Consider the following 17343-nt stretch of genomic DNA (forward strand, 5'->3'; position numbering starts at 1 on the left):
GGGTCTCCCAGATCTTAGTCTAACATTCTACCACACTGTACCACACTGGCTCTGTATCCATAATTTGACCATTCTGATGTCATTAAAACTATGATTGGTGGTGGAAAAAATGAAAAGGGAATCCATTCACAGGATGAAAAATGAGCATATTTGTAGCTTGTTGAAAGGACTGGATGAATAAACCCTGTAAAATCCCGAGTATTCATCTGTCCCTTTCTTGTTGAGTTAAATCAAATAAAGGTCAGCACAGAACTGAGTTTTTGAATGCAGATTTGTTTTCCTTCCATTGACATTATCCACAGGAATCATAGATGTTGTGTTTTAGAACACATGTGCTTATTTATCAAGAGCACCTCTATTTCTGGCCAGCTCAGTATGCGTCACTTGTTGTAAACATTTAAGTAGACCTGTGTTCTAGAAATACACACCAAAGATGCAAACCCCTTTTCTTCTGTTCTTTTTTTCTGTAGGACCGTCAACATTTTTTAGTTGATTGATCACCTGCCTTTATAATGATCAATCCACTGAATTAAGGTAATTTGATTTAAATGTAATGAAAAGATCAACAGGGTTTAGATTCTGAAACCTAAAATAACTTGTGGATTAATTATCAAAAGCTACTACATGCTTAGTAGGAAAGGCCATTTTTTAAAGGGCCACCCTTTCCGCTTTTAATTTTAATAACACATCAGAAGCAAAATAGCTCCCTCCTCACTGAAGAACAAACAAGCATTTGCCCTCTAAGCCAGACCTGGGAACCGTATCCTGAAAGGGATTTCCTAGTCTGACTATAATTTACCAACTCATAATTTAAGACCAAAAGTACTATGAAGTTAGAGATCTTTGATTTAATTTAGTCACAAAAAACAGCTGCTGAGAGGGGGAGGGAGGGTGAATAGGGGCTACAGTACTCGGGAGATGGGGTTCTTTCCATAATATTTCCCCAATCAAAAGTGCCTCCAGCTGCTTTTGGTTTGGGGGGGGGAGTAGGGAAACCCCATAGGTACGACATATTTAGCTGATCGGCTTACCTGTGCATGCTTGTGTAGTGTAGGGGGTTCAAATGTTGCTTTGGGGAGACAAGAGTTCGAATCTCCATTAAGCTATGAAATACAGGCCACATTCTCTTCTCGGCTAACCTATCTCACAGAACGGTTGTGAGGATTGGGTAGCAGGGTAGACAACCATATATGTTCCACTAACCTCCTTTATAGGATGAGCATGTACAAAATAAACAACAGCAATTAAACTTTGCAATCATATCCCACCCCCCCAAATCTAACCATAAAAAACTTCTTATGACTTATACCCACCACCCCATAGGTCAACCAGCACCCTTGCTTTATTTCCCTTTACCCACCTGACACTTCCACATAACCGTCTTTGGTTTTCACCGTCAGTTCCTCAGGTTTGAAGCTTTGCACATTGACACACACTTTCCATGGCTCTCCAGAAAAGGATGAAGGGTTTCCCCCAAAAGGAGCCCCTTCTGTGTAGCCCCCAAACCTGGAGCCGTATCCTGGTGGAGAAAGGCCAGTGGTACGAACCATTCCAGATCTCAGCGGGCCTGGCCATGCTGTGGTCAGCCGTGGACGAGCCCAGTCTGGCCAATCTGCAGTTAGGTCTCCTGAAAAGGGGGACATTCCAAAGTCATCATCCAAAAGTCGAGAAGACAAGCTGGATTCTCTGAAGGGGTCTCGAAGACTCCGGTGCCGCCCGGGATAGTGGCAGGAAAAGGGCATCTGGCTATCAGCCATGATTCACTTTTTGTTGGAACCCACAAAGGGGAAGAAAAATCTAAAACAGAAAGAAAACGCAACAGCTGTACTTAATTGCCCTTGAAAGTTTTCAAGTAGTCCTTTCTAGTCCTGGACACAAAAGTGGCACTTGAGTGACGTCCAACAGCAGAGATCTGTCTGCTCAGCTCGCAAAACGTCGCAGCTGTCAGAAAGGTGGGGAGGAAATTAAATTTCAGCTTCAGGATCCTGTTTCAATCTTCACAGCCTGTTTATCCCCCCTTACCTTGCAAGGCAAAATTTTTTTTAAAAAAGATTTAAATCTGAAATAATGAAGTGCGGCTTCAAAGCTCAGTCTTGCACAAATTAAGTAGAGGTCTTGTTTGCTTGAATTCCAGAGAGGAAGGAAGAAATAATTCAGCTACAGGATTAAAAGAAGTTCACCTTCTTCCCCCTCACTGGCTTAAAAGCCTCGTCGCCTGGTCCCAAACAGGAACTTAAATATACTTTTCAGGGAGGAGCTGAGAAGCTTCTCTAAAGTTCCAAACTACCGTGTGCTCTTTTTATATATGCTTTGTGGCTGGGGGATGTTGCAATTCCTGCCTGGCAAGCTGTATTTTTGGAGAAGATGAAACACCCCTGGAGAATCCGAGCAGCAACAGCTGACCTCATCCCAATGGGGCAAGCATACCGAAATGGAGATCCAAGTTTAGGCAGCCTGTCTTATATGTCCCACCCTCTCTCCCCCTCCCCTTCTCTTGGCACCATTATATATACTGCAAGACAAGCGTGCTATTCTTAGCTTTGGGTGTCAGGCCTGCCTCCCTGGGCATGCCTCTGAATATCGACTCTTGGGACTTGCCAAAACAACCTAGTCTTAGTGCAAGGACTGGGAGCTTTTGTTCAGAAGAGTTGTCCCCCATTTTTTACTGATTCCGTTCCTGCACTTCAACAGAAATTAAACCAGGTAAAACTCCTCTTCCCCACCTCCCCCTATGCCTCCACTCCAGGAAACTTTTACCTTAATTTCTGCATATCAGCCGATAGTGTAACTAGGGTGATAAGGACATAAGAAGAGCCCTGCTGGAACTAGCCCAGAATACACCAGATGCTTCCAGCGCCTTTTTTTAACAGGCGATTTTTGCTGCTTTTGGCCCCATGCTTCTTTGGGTTTTCTGGATAATTAACTCCCCCTTCAGATTTCAATGTGGCGTTTGGGTTCTCTTCTGAATCCCCCCACACACACACACAGAAAAAGCGCAGGCAGAAAACTCGGAAGAGAACCCTTGAAACGCCGTATTGAAATCTGAAGGGGGAGTTTATTGTCTGGAATTCAGAGGAAAACCCAAAGAGGTATGGAGTCTAGGGTTGCCAGATCCAAATTGGGAAATTCCTGGAGATTTTAAGGGTAGAGCCTGGGGAGGGTGAGGTTTAGGGAGGAAGGGACCTCAGCGGGCTATAATGCCATAAAGTCCACTCTCCACAGCAGCCATTTTCTCCAGGGGAACTGATCTCTGTGGCCTGGAAGTCAATTGAAATTCTAGAAGTTCTCCAGCCATTACCTGTAGGTTGGCAACCCCAAATAGGGGCCCAAAGCAGCAAAAATTGCCCATACAAAAAAGGCCAAGGAAGGCAAGAAGCCCTCTTCCAATGTTCCCCGCTACATGGCAAACAGAAAACCAGCATAGCAAAGAGGAATGTTCTACTATCCCCCTCTTTGCTTGCCATACTGGATTTCTATTTGCAGGGAGTACTTAACATAGGTGAGTATTCCAAATGTGGTTCTCCACCTGTTTAATCTGTTCTGCCATCATGTTATCCTGCATGTGTGAACAAGGCTGGCGCCCTTGCATTAAATGTTATGAGGCTTGGTAGCTCCGTATTTATCATCTGACACAGAGCTCTGCCCCAACAGATAAAAGGAAAAACTGAAATGCCATACAACAATTAGTCTTAACAAGGCGCAATCGTTCGGCAATCCCCAGAGGCTGCTGGCTCCAGCACAACCAGTGTTTGCAGGTTGGCATTCAACTTGCTAACATCACATGCAAGGTAATTATTGTTTGCAATGAATTAGCCAACTCCAGTCCTAGTTAAGGCCTGAAGATACAGCTTCAAAACTGTCAAAATTCTCCATCTTAAGCAGTTCCACACCCCATCAAGCTGGCGTAACACAGTGGCTGAGAAGAGTATGAAATATAAACTGTGACAAATTCATGACAGAGAGTTCCATCGGTGGCTGCTAAATAGAACCTCCTGGTTCTGAGGAAGTATATCTTGGAATACCAGGGTCTGGGGGTAAACAAGGGCAGAGGCTTGTTGCCTTCATGCTCTTCTTGTGAGATGCACAGAAACATTTGGTCAGCTGCTACTAGAAGGATGCTGGACTAGGTAGAACTTTGGAACCTCCATGTTTAGGGGCAGTGTACCTCTGAATACCAGATACTGTGGATGAACAAAGAGAAGGCCTATTGCTTTCATACCCGAGAATGCTGGGCAAGATGGTCTTTTGGTTTGATCCAGGAGGGATCTTGTTTGCACAGGAGTCAAGTAGCACCTTAAAGACTTAAAATGTATTTCAGCCTCAGATTTCATGAGTCAGAGCTGACTTCTTCAGATGTATAGGAACATATACCCAGTTAAGCCTGATTCTATAAACTGTGTGGAGGTGGGAAGTTATAAAGAATGGCTGGTTTAAAACATGAGCTAGTCAAAGGAATAATTCATATAGAGTGGGCTTCCGGGGACCACAGTTCTCTTTGTCAGATGCATCTGACGGGGAGAGCTGTGGTTATCGAAGGCTTATACCACATTGGAATTGGATGGTCTGGTTATTTTGTTGCTACAAACCAACACGGCAAACTCCTTTGAAGCCTCACACAAGCCAATTAATCTCCACACCAAAAGGTGATGTTTACATTTACTGGCAAAGGAATGTTTTGGTTGCATCCTCCCTCTCCCCCCATAACTGCATCTTCTCTCTCCTCCTCTCCTCCCCGCTCCTCTTCTATATTTGACCAGTTTCTGTTCCATGCATCTGACGAAGAGAACTTCATTCTCGAAAGCTTATGCTACAGTAACATTGGTTAGTCTTAAAGGTGCTACTGGACTCTTTTTGATTTTGATTCATATAGAGTGGGTGTGAGACATGCCTTGGTCAGGCCTTGGTCAGGCCACACCTGGAGTATTGTGTGCAGTTCTGGAGGCCTCACTTCAAAATGGATGTGGACAAAATCGAGAGGGTGCAGAGGAGAGCGACAAGAATGATCAGGGGTCTGGAGACTGAGCCCTACGAGGAAAGGCTGAGGGCCTTGGGAATGTTTAGTTTGGAGAAGAGGAGGTTGAGGGGGGACATGATTGCTCTCTTTAAATATTTGAAAGGCTGTCATTTGGAGGAGGGCAAGGAGCTGTTCCAGTTGGCAGCAGAGGGTAGGACCCGAAGCAATGGGCTTAAATTACATGCACAAAGGTACCGGCTGGATATTAGGAAAAACTTTTTCACGGTCAGAGTAGTTCAAAAGTGGAATCAGCTGCCTAGGGAGGTGGTGAGCTCCCCCTCACTGGCAGTATTCAAGAAGAGGCTGGAAGAATATTTGTCAGAGATGCTTTAGGCTGATCCTGCACTGGGCAGGGGGTTGGACTAGATGGTCTGTATGGCTCCTTCCAACTCTATGATTCTATGATTCTATGTGCAACTAACCATTGCAAAGTAGAAGACACTTTGGGGATTTTCTTCTGCTCTTATGCCATACTAGACATTTGTTTAATCCATTGACATATTGCACAGGTACAGACTTGTTTTGAACATCAGAAGGAGAATGCAGGTGAGGAGAGTGGAATTCTTCCCTACCTTATGTTACCTAGCCTGACTCCTATACAAGAAGTGAGCTGGTCTGGGAGAAAACAATCTGAGGAAATGATGAGGGGGTGGAGGGTTCCACTCACCTCGAGTCGTTCACACTTCCTTTTAATATTAAAACCAGAGCCTCCGTTCCTCTGCTTTATACATGAACAGGGCAAATAACCTGGTTCAGCAACAGCGGCTGCCATTACCATATCTAGTTGGACCTACTGTAACCTTAGGAAAGTGGCTGTTTTTGCCAAATCAGTTCCCCCATCTGCAACATGGGCTTAATAACAGTGACCTACTTTGTAGTATTATCATAAGGCTTACTGAGATAATATATGTGACACCTTTTGAATGCTCAGGAGTGCTGCATCCATTTTAAATTGTTATCGATCCTTCAGGAAAAATTCCAACAGAGTGGTTGTATTTCCAACAAAAGTGTCTTTTTCTGCCCTAACGATTAAACAAATGTGTTCATCCCCTTCGTGCCCTATCTTTTCTTTAAGGAACCCACAGGGGGATCATTTTATCCTCTCAACAACCCTGTGAGGTAGATCAGGTTGAGCAATAGCAACCAGCCCAAGGCTGCCCAGTCAGCCAGATGTGTTTGGTCCAAGCCTAGCACTTGATCCACTACATCCCATGGCATCTTTGGGTCAATTCTCACGGTAACGTTTTTATATGAACCTTAGATTGCTCCATATGTACCTAATCAGCCTGCCAGTTAAGATCTTTGGGAGAAGCTGTTTTCTGCATCACCTCATGCAGGTAAAGTAAATGCCCACTGGTGGGGGTAGACAGGGCTATGTGCCCTTTCCACAGAGAGATTTGCATGGTCTGTGTAGCTTTAGGTGCTAAATAAAAATAAGCATTTTTCTCTCAGACTTTTAGTTGACATCCCCCTTTTCCCTCCAAATCCCCTTGTAACTGCCCTTTTATATTGCTATTACATTGACAGAACAGAATTTTAGATCTCTCACAGTTTTAACTTTTGCCCTACTGGATATTACAGTTGGTTGTTGTTATGTTGCGGCTGTTCTAAAATGGGGTTTCCTCTTTTTGTTTATTGCTGTGTGCACCTCCTGGAAGCATACAGGTTAAGCACACAGGGTAGAAATATGTAAATAAATAAATGAGATAGTTTAAGCTCACATCTTTAAAAAATACCTTTCAGGTTGTGCTTTTGAGGAGAGGTGGCAAGATTCTTCTGTACCAGCAAAGTTCTTGGTGGGCCACTGGAGGCCAGGATGAAGCAGAGACAAGCCCCGGTGGTACTGGCAGGGCGTCAGGGGCTGCTTAACTCAGACCCAGAGGCTGGCAATGGTGAGAATATAAAGTTGTGTGTTGCCTCCTTCTTCTCTGCTGCCAGCCCTGGTGGTAGTGGTGGTGATGGTGCTCCATAGGGGCTGTTCAACATTTGATCCAGTGAGCTCTGGTTCATGAAAGCTGATGCAGGAATCCGTGTCTTTAAGATGCCACTGGACTCCTGTTTTATTTCATTGCTGCTGACTACGGCTACCTCTCTGGAATTATACACAGATCTAGGTGTTCCACTGAATACATGGAGGTCAAGGGTGGAGTTTACCACCATGATCTCATCTCCACGCTCATTCCTTATTTCCCCCTTGGAACCTCTGGTATGGGTTAAAAGGAACGAACAGATGGCAGGGTTGCAACCTTATAAATTCAGCTTTTTGTTTGACTCTGTGTAATGTGCAACATGACCCTTGGCATACATTCTAGAGAGTGTTGTTTTGATATTTACATTAGAGAGTCACCTGTTATCATTCGGCTAAGAAGGGTGTGGATGTTGTGTGTATTACATGAGGGTACCTTGCATGCCCTCTCAAGACAATCCTGCTGGTAGATGCTGAGCCCCACACTGTCAGGACTGGTGAGCATGTTTCTGCCCCACCAGAATATTAACCCCATGTGCAGGGCTTTCTCTCATGGGGGTGAATGGCCACCATTCATTTATATGGGAGCAAGTAAAGGAGTGCATTCTGGGCTAACATTGGGACAGGAGCTAAACAGGACTTGGATAATTCCAGCAATGGGAATGGGAAGCATATTTTGTCCCATCTCAAAATCACATCCCAGGTTGAAGCCCATTTAATTTGCCTCACAGAACTGAATGGGAGCTGCTGAGAATCAAGCCAATGCTCATCTCCATAGCCCCTGCCTCAGGGGTTCTGCTTCTTGGTCATGGTAGAATGTAAGTGGATCAGGGGCAACAGGGGCAGCTGCCCCAGGCCCTGTGGTGGGAGGTTGACCGTGAAGCCAGAAGTGACATCATGACACCAGGTAGGGTTGCCAGCTCCAGGTTGGGAAATTCCTGGAGATTTGGGACGTGGAGCCTGGAGAGGGTGAGCTTTGGGGAGGGAAGGAACCTCAGCAGGATATAATGTCAGAGGCCACCCTCTAAAGCAGGCATTTTCTCCGGGGGAACTGAACTCTTGTCACCTGGAGATCAGTTGAAATTCTGGGAGATCTCCAGCCATCACCTGGAAGCTGACAACTCTAACACCAGGAGTGGCACTCAGAGATTTGCCAGAACTCTGTGGTTAAACTCCATTTCCCCTCATTTCTCCCTGCTGGGCTTTGGCAGCCAATGGATGAGATTACCAGGGGGAGGAGGGGAGACCTGGCCTCCCTAATTCCTGCAAAGGTTAGGATAACACTTCATGTAAATAAAGATGAGTAGTCATGCTAGTCTGTATGTAGCAGTGTAAAAGAGCAAGAGTCCCGTAGCACCTATAAGATTAACGAAATTTGTGGTATGTTATGAGCTTTCGTGATTCACAGCTCTGAAGAAGTGAGCTGTAATGCATGAAAGCTCATTCCCTATCACAAATTTCGTTAGTCTTATAGGTGCTACTGGACTCTTGCTCTTTTAAACTGCATGTAAATAAAGTGTATCTCTTTTCTTCTCTCTATCACATCCTGGAGGGTAATTTGACATTAGCGACCCTTGAATTGTGGTGGAACAGAGACAGGGTGGTGGTGTTGACAGACAATCCTTTCTGCTGTTTGCACAGATGGTGTGACCTGAGGACTTCTGGTACTGTTAAAATAATGTGTTTTAAGAAGACAAGCAAACATTTTGGCATGGAAAATCCACTTTGGGAGAACACTCTGTTTCAATTGGGAGGGGCAGGATGCAGAGACAAAAAAAGGGCTTTGGGAATAATATCCTCCTAGATAATGAATGTAAACACAAGCATTATCAACAGTGCTGGGGCCTCTGCATGTCTCGCAAAGTGACAAGATCAAGCTGGCATTAGCATGTTAACAATTCACAATGGATTCTTTTTTATTTTTAAGAGAGTGACATCATTTCCAAGGAGTCAATCAACTGATTCCCTGTGAATGGATTAAACCAAGGGTGGGATGAATGCAGCCTTGGTTGGTCTACTTAAAAAAAAAAGTTCAGCCCTTACGGTTCACTAATGTATTTTAAAGTTACAAAACAAGACCAGTAAAGGGGCCACACAAGGAAGCTTGAGATGGCACGGTAGAAGAGAATTCTTAGTCGGTATATTCACCTGCTCCAGGCTAAAGAGGCCCACTGGAAGTGCCTTGGCCAAGGCAGCCCCTCGCTCCTAGAACGTACAAGGACTTGATGGAAAGTTACTTCAGTGTTGCAAACAGAGGTACAAAGGAGGTCACAAATGCACTTCCCATGGGTTTCTCTCTGGTGGTCTCTGGAAGTGGGCAGGGGCTTTCTCTGAATCCAGTAAGATGTTTGCAGGGGACTCCGTGGCCCTATGTATCTGGTGGGACAAGCCCGCAGCCTACTCCCCAAAAGGAGTGGTGTTGGGTAATGGGCAGCTGCCAGGCTCTCGCACTTGTGGGGAGGTGTATCTGCTTCCCCAAAGGAGAGGGGAAGAAGAAAAGCAGTCTCTGGAGAAAGCTGACATGTTGATGAAGTCCTGGTGTCCTTCCCCTCTCTGTTAGAATCGCTGCCTGAAAAGTCAGAGAAAGCCTGCGATCTTTGGGGGCGGGCAGCTGCAACTTTCTCCCTTCCCTGGGTGCCCTCCTCAGTTTCACCAACATGTCAGCTTTCTCCCCCCCCCCCACCCCCCGAGCAAGACGATTTGCAAAAGCTGCTGCTACCGCTGGCTTTCTCTGTCTCTTCAGGCAGTGATTCTAACAGAGAGGGGAAGGAACAGAAGGAAAGGGGGTGGGGGAGAGGGACTTCAGTTCCCAGAAAGACTTGCGAAAATGATCAAGTGTCCTTCACGTGAAAAATGTCACTTGTAGCGAGGCAGGCTTTTGCCTGCTTTGCACCAGGTTGTTGGAATCGGCGACTCAGCCTGCCTTTGGACACTGGGAGGCGCTGCATGTCTCTTTGAATGTAATGTATAAGTCTAGCAATCTGCCACTCTCTTGTCTAAGGTGGGAACGCCTACTGACTCCTCCTCTCTTGCCTGTGGGTCTCTTGGGAAATCTCTCTCTCCACATGGTCCTTCCAAAGAGGAAGGATGTAAATCCTCCGTGCTCCTCTATGGAGCTTCTTTTTGTCCACAAACCCACATCTACAGCCTCGCTGCCTACTTTTTCAGGCTGTGGCATTAGAATAGGGAATGCAACTCTTTAGGAGCTTTCCCTTCTTATTACCAGAAGATATTGCTATGGAAGAAATCTGCTACAATAAACTGTAAGTTCTATCTTTCTATGATTTTGTCTGAAGATTAATTAATTAATTAGCACGTTTTTAAGGGTTTAAACGCTTCAGACTAAATAACTCTGCTAAATTACTAAACTAAACCAAACTAAATATATATTCCCAATACAGGTGACCCCCAGAGTGTGGTGATGGTGGTGGTGTTGGAGTTATTCTGGGGTCTTATCCTGGAGGTATCAGGGCTGGGCAGACCCATGGCCTCAGAATCACTCTCTGCCCTTGCTGCAGGCTTCACGCTTGGAGAAGAATGTACAGAGCTTCAGAAGCAGTAGATTCCCCTTCCCCTTCCCCTTCCCAAGAATCTCCAAAGTACTACAGGGATGTCCAAATCTACCAACCCAGCTAAGTAAAGGAGGGTAGAGGATTATCTCCAGAGCCGCACCAGGCTTTGCAGGTACTCAAAACACCTCCAAGAAAAATGTGACACTACAGCAATACCAACATGTCTATTTTGCCCTTTCTTAGCATTAGGGGTTGGTTGTCTGCCACTGCAATTTAGAGCTAAATCGTAGAAGTGGAAGAGAGAGTAGGATGGAAGCCTTTTCCTGTTGCCATGCGACTATAGGGAAAATTTCCAACATCATCAGGGTGATGTATTGTCGAAGGCTTTCACGGCCGGAGAACGATGGTTGTTGTGGGTTTTCCGGGCTGTATTGCCGTGGTCTTGGCATTGTAGTTCCTTTTACGTTTCGCCAGCAGCTGTGGCTGGCATCTTCAGAGGTGTAGCACCAAAAGACAGAGATCTCTCAGTGTCACAGTGTGGAAAAGATGTAGGTCATTTGTATCTACTCAGGAGGGGTGGGGTTGAGCTGAGTCATCCTGTAAGAGTTTCCCAGGGTGTGGAATGCTAATGGCGGGAGGCTTCACTGTATCCTGAGGAGGTTCCTTTGCATATGGATTGGTACTGATAGGAACTACAATGCCAAGACCACGCCAATACAGCCCGGAAAACCCACAACAACCATCATCAGGGTGGCCTGGATGAAACTGGAACAGATGTGCCATCGCTAGGCAACAGCAGATGTTTTCCTTCCCCCAAATCAACAACACAGCTGGCTGAACCAACAGTGCATACGCTCACAGGATGTTGGAAGCAAGTCATAGAGCTAAGAAAGAACAACAGGGACCCACACTTTCCACTTGAAAATAGTCAGTTAGCTGGCAGGACCAGGACCAAATGGGGGAGGTGCTTTATCTTAGCATCACTATTTATTTATTTACATTTATACCTCACCTCTGTATAAATAGCTTTGAGGCAGATTATAACAATAAGCATTCTTAAAAAACGAGATAAAAATATATAAAGAGCAACAAAACCAAAAAATGAAATGAAATAAAACAACATTAGATTCAGATTTGCAATCCTAAAGCAACCAATATAAAGCCAGGAAAAGCCTATTGTAAAAGCCATGGGATAAAAGCAGGCCTATCTAATGAAGCATTTAATTAAAAAAAATTGAAAGAAGGATCTAAAAGAAGAAGAAAAATGTCTTTGTCTGGTGGCTGAAAACTTGTAATACCAGATGAGCTTCTGTAAAGGAGGACTTTGAACTTGGCTGCCTCTGCTGAGAAGGCGTTGTCTTTATTGTTTACTAGACATGGGCACGAACCAGAAAAAAACCGAACCATGGGGTTTGTGGGATTTCCACAAACCACAAACTGGCACGGAACTGGCCCAGTTACGAACCAGTTCATTGTTTGTGGGGTTTAAATGCCCCTTTCCAGCAGGGAAAGGGGGATTTAATAATTTAAAAAGCCATTTCCTGCCACTTGCAATGGGCAGGTCCCTTTAAACGATCAGCTGGCAGGCGGCGAGGGGGGAATCCCCCCCTGCCACCTGCCAGCTCATAGTTTAAAGGGACCTGCTGCTTGCAAGTGGCAGGAAACGTTTAAATGGCCATTTCCCCTGGGAAAATAGCCATTTAAACTGGCCCTTTAATATGACCCAATGAACCAGTAATGGAAACGAGCTTCCACGAACCCTGGTTTACGACCCCCAAACCGGGCTGGTTTGTGGGTTTTTTTGGTCCGTATTTAGGTTCATGCCCATCTCTATTGTTTACCCACCTAGCCTGTGAAAGTGGGGCCACAGGGAACAGAGCCTCTCATAACATTCTCTATTTGTGAGCTGGCACATACAGGATGAGATGTACCTTCAGGTCCTCAACTGTGAAGCGCTTCATAGGTAAGCAGTTACTGTTTTTAAAACTGATGAGATGAGTTTTCTGTAACTTATACCTGTTAGTACTGAGCTGGGCAAGACCAGTATTGATCCTCACATCCCAAACCACTGTTTTCAGTTAGAAACCACAAGTGCCAATACAGCTGGCACTGGGAGAGAGACCCATTGGTTTCTGTAGTTTTTTGAAGAGCATTCTCTGTCAACACAATCCAACAGAGACTGTTGAGAATAGGGAAAGTTGTCATTGCTTAAACACAGTCCCTATTTTGCTTTTGAAAAAATATTTGCACATGCCTTTTAAAATACTTATTAGCTTGGACTACAAGTTCAGGTTCCGGTCTCTTTCTGCCAGTCTCTTTCTGCCAGGATAAATCTCCATGGATAGAGGTGGGCATGGACCGAAAAATGGACCTAAATTTGACACAGACTTGCCTTGTTCAGCATTTGTGAACAGGTGGCTTGTGGGACACGCATTTTTCATGGATGTCACAACTTTTGGGCAGGTCTGTTGGTCCATTGCTCCATGAACACAGACATCCTGGCGTAGAGTAATCAATTCTCTAGGCAACGTAGGAGCCCCCTGCAGACCTTTTGCTGCCTTTAGAACACATCAATCTTAGCACTGAAAACCTTGATAGGCTGCCAATCAGAGAGCTCCCATTATTCTCTGTAAGCGTTTAGGGTGGAGCCGCAGTTTCACTTTCCAGCCCACAGTTACCAAGGGAGGAACTGCTTGTTGCAGTAGTTTTTTTGCATTGTGCATTGCGAGAGGGAGGCTTGGGGCTTGTGCTGCAGCATTGCTCTGGGAGCAAGCTTATTATAAATTATTGGGTTTCCTCGGCTGAGGGCTCACTCTTCTGTTTCATTTCCCCCCATTTCTGTTCTTATTTGCTTGTGGGTGGTGGGCTAGGGCTCTGAGTTTCTGGAGTTAAACCTGTGTCGGCTGACTACATTTTTAATTGATCTGTAGTTTTTTAACACAGAGCTGTGAGGCCCCCTCCAAAACATGTGCACAATGGGGCAGCCCTAGTTGAGTGTGCTTGCTAACTGGCCAGCTTGCCCAAGGAAGATGCAGGAGGAAGGCAGCAACCTGATCTAGCTGCCTCTCTCCATGCTGTTCTGATCATAAGGCTGCTGAGCTCTGCTTGCCTGCCTCCCCTTGCAGAGCCTAGCGTTAAATCTACATTCAGAGAGGGGAAGGCTTGGACTCAGCTTCGGTGGTGCTTCTTTGCAAAAGGGCCAGGGAGAGGGAGAACAAGACAGGCATGCTGGGCTTCTGTGGGCATCTAGTTTTCACCCATCCCAGCTCCTCCTAGTTTCCTGAATCCATCGCCGTCAGCATTTACAGAACTCCGTGCCAGCTCGCCCAAGGAAGATGCAGGAGGAAAACAGAAACCTGATCCAGCTGCCCTTCACCCCACCTCTGCCTTTCCAGCATGCAAGACTAGGACTGACCCACTGAGAGGAAGTCGGAGCCTTCCCCTCTCTGCATGTTTGCTAGGCAGGGCAACATGCAGAGAGGGGAAGGCTCAGACTTCCCCTCAGTGGGGAAGCCCTAGTCTTGTGGGCTTGCTTTTCTCCTGCTCTCTCTCACAGGAGGAAGATGGGTAACCTGGCTGGTGAACTTGGTTGCTGTCTCCCTGCTGTTAATTGCACCCACCAAATGTGTTCAAGGGGTATCACTTTGCAATCCTTACTGTGTACAAAACTGAATAGATTTTGTAGTGTGAGCTGACTTGTATTTGCTTCTTTTGGAAAGCAGGATCGAAGTGATTCATGAGCATGTTACTATCCTGGCAAGTGGCGGCCGGGGGTGGGGGGTGGGGATTGCCTGCCTTTGGACACTGGGGGGCGCTGCATGTCTCTTTGAATGTAATGTATAAGTCTAGCAATCTGCCACTCTCTTGTCTAAGGTGGGAATGCCTACTGACTCCTCCTCTCTTGCCTCTGTGCCTCTTGGGAGATTTCACACCTTCCCTCATGCTCTTCCAAGAGAAAAGATGTAAAGCCACCATGCTCCTCATGGAGCCCTTCTCTTTGTCCACAAACCTGCACCTACAACCTCGCTGCCTAGTTTCAGGCCGTGGTAGTCGCCTAGAGAATGTAACTCTTTAGATAGGATCTTTCCCTTGTTATTACCAGAAGATATTGCTATGGAGAAATCTGCTACAATAAACTGTAAGTTCTATCTTTCTATGAATTTTGTCTGAGGATTAATTAAAGCACGTTTGTGAGGGTTTAAATGCTTCTGACTATATATTACTCTGCTATGTTACTCTGCTAAATTACTAAACTAAATATATAAAATACCATAATCTCTAACAAATTGCACCCACCAAATGTGTTCAAGGGGTATCACTCTGCAATCCTTACTGTGTACAAAACTGAATAGATTTTGTAGTATGAGCTCACTTGTATTTGCTTCTTTTGGAAAGCAGGATCGAAGTGATTCATGAGCATGTTACTATCCTGGCAAGCGGCGGGGGGGGGGGGGGGCGGGGCGGGATTGCATTGTGAAAACACCTAAATGAAAGCACAGATTCTGCCCATCTTACAGACCCTGCATGGGGTCCTGTAAATGCTGATGATGATGGATTCAGGGAACTTTCCAAACTAGAGGGAGTCAGATTTTTGGGGGGGGGGGGGAGGACTAAGCCACAGAAGCCCAGCATGCCTGCCTTGTCCTCCCTCTCCCTGACCCCTTTGCAAAGAAACGCCACTGAAGCTGAGTCCAAGCCTTCCCCTCCCTGAATGTAGATTTAATGTTAGCCTCGGCAAGGGGATGCAGGAAGCAGTGCTTGTCTGCCTTAGGATTAGAACGGCATGGAGAGAGGCAGCTAGATCAGGGCTGTTTCCACACAGCTTACCTTCTTCCGAAAACTTCCGAAAACCAGCATCTTTGCAAGCTGTTATCGCACGAAATTGTGTAAGAAGATGGGGCAGGCGAAAGGCAGCGCGGGTGGCTGGGAGGTCAGCCGCGCCATTTGCCTGCCCTGCAGGACAGGGGGTGCGCGACAAGCCGGCCACCCGCTGTCCTGCGGGGCAGGCGAAAGGCAGCGCAGGTGGCTGGGAGGCTGCTTGTGCCATTCGCCTGCCCCGCAGGATAGGGGGCATGCGGCAAGCTGGCTGCCTCCTGTCCTGTGGGGCGGATGAATGGCACGGGCGGCCTCCCAGCCACTCGTGCTGCCGCTGCCAGCTCCATGGTGCGCCAGGACAGCTGGCTTGCCATGGGGCGGCATGCACCGCCCTGCGTGATGATGTAACGGAAGTGATGTCATCACACAGCGCCAGGAGCATGCGCGGGCGGCTGGTATTTGGTTGCCCTGGGCACCAGCAACTGTAGATGCGGCCCTGTCTAGGAGCAAGCTTATTACAATTTACTGTGTTTCCTTGGCTGAGGGCTCACTCTTCTGTTTCATTTCCCCCCTTTCTATTCTTATTTACTTGTGGGGTGGTGAGCTAGGACTCTGCCCCAACCCAGTCTCAGGGCATGCAATCTCCCCATGCTCAGGTCTGCCTCCTCATGATAATTCTTCTCCCTCCCAGAGTCGGCGCTTCCAGACTCCCCTCAGCCAGCCTGATGGGGAGATCTTCAATATTCCCTCAAGGAGACTTTCCTTCCCCCCAGGATTAAGCTCCCCTCATAGATTGCCTCTGTCCTTTCCTGTTCCTGCCTCCCCAAAGAACATCCACTCCCTCCCCCCAAATTTAACCTTCACTCATAGATTGTCTGTGTCCTCGTGTGCTTTAAAAGAATATTCCTCCTGCTGTCTCCCCCAAAACATCTCCTTGCCCGTCCCCTCAAAGAGCACTTCTCTTCCTTCCCATTCCAGCCCCGGAGCAGGTTTCCTGCTCACAGGAACCATCATCCCACTCTGGGGCCTGTCATTCTGTTCTCAGAGGAAGATTCTCCAACTCAATCCCACATTTTCATAGCAACTTTTTGATGCTGCAAGCCAATGGAAGTCCATTGGCATTTGCAGCTCCTGTTCTATCTACTGGAAGTTTCCTGGGATAGCGGCTTTGGGGGTCTGTAACTTGGACCTACAAAATGCAATCTTGGCCAAACTTGGAGGGAGGCTGGAGGAGAGCCTGTTGAAGACTCGCTGCGAATTTGGCGTCTGTGAGTGCGAAGGGGCGGTACCAAGGCCCCCAGAAGTGATGGACCACGGACCAATGAAGCAGTCCACGAATTGGGGCAGGTCCGTAAATAGTCCGTGGTCTGTGTCCGTGGTTCGGGAAATGCGACAGACCATGTGCTGATGGGCCATGGGTTTTCCCCAGTCCATGCCCATGTCTAGTATGGATACAACTTTTTTTTACCATATATGCATGTAAACGTGAGTCCATGAACCTGTTTTTGAACTGTTGATACACTGAAGGACAAATTATTTTGAATCCGAAAGGACAAACACTCCTTTAAGCTTCTGGTGGTGCAATCCACAGCAAAGTTAATACCCTTCTAAATTCATTGACTTCGACTGAAAAGGGTATAACTCCACACACCAGATCTTGCACTGCTCACTGCTGCCAAAACCTGCCCTCCCTTTCCTCTGTTGTGTGTTCACAAAAGCACAGCATAACAGCAGTGACACCAGCTACCCTACAGCCTGTAATCCCTCTTTCGTCTCACTTTCCCTTTCTCAGCCCAGCCATTCTGTAAGATACATTGCAGTTGACCAGGAAAAGGGAAAGTGCCCTTTAGAGGGCTCAGATGGGCTGATGGCACACAGCAGCCAGAACCATTTTGAAAGAGGAGCTTAGCTCTGCAGTGCCCCCCCTGCCCCCAGTGGCAGCACCTGTAGAGTGCAGACTGGCTTTCCACCCACAACCACTTTTGCAGTGGCTTCCTCCTTTGGATTGCAGAGGGTTTGTTTTTGATCTGGTTTAA

The 17343-nt window shown here is 46.6% G+C and overlaps 1 protein-coding gene across 5 annotated transcripts in view; it reads right to left on the reverse strand.

Moving 5' to 3' along the window:
* Positions 1-17343, reverse strand: part of HSPB8 (heat shock protein family B (small) member 8) — a 41080-nt gene that overhangs the window by 19972 nt on the left and 3765 nt on the right. For 2 of the 5 annotated variants that reach the window (XM_054996163.1, XM_054996161.1), the window contains exon 2: positions 1361-1797. In XM_054996163.1, coding sequence (XP_054852138.1) covers positions 1361-1757 — 397 coding nt within the window. In that variant the 5' untranslated portion in view covers positions 1758-1797. Of the gene's footprint in view, positions 1-1360; positions 2399-17343 lie in introns of those variants that run through there. The other 3 variants (XM_054996164.1, XM_054996160.1, XM_054996162.1) reach the window with 2 other exon arrangements.

The sequence above is a fragment of the Eublepharis macularius genome, chromosome 13 (assembly GCF_028583425.1).
Source record: "Eublepharis macularius isolate TG4126 chromosome 13, MPM_Emac_v1.0, whole genome shotgun sequence".
Taxonomy (NCBI): domain Eukaryota; kingdom Metazoa; phylum Chordata; class Lepidosauria; order Squamata; family Eublepharidae; genus Eublepharis; species Eublepharis macularius.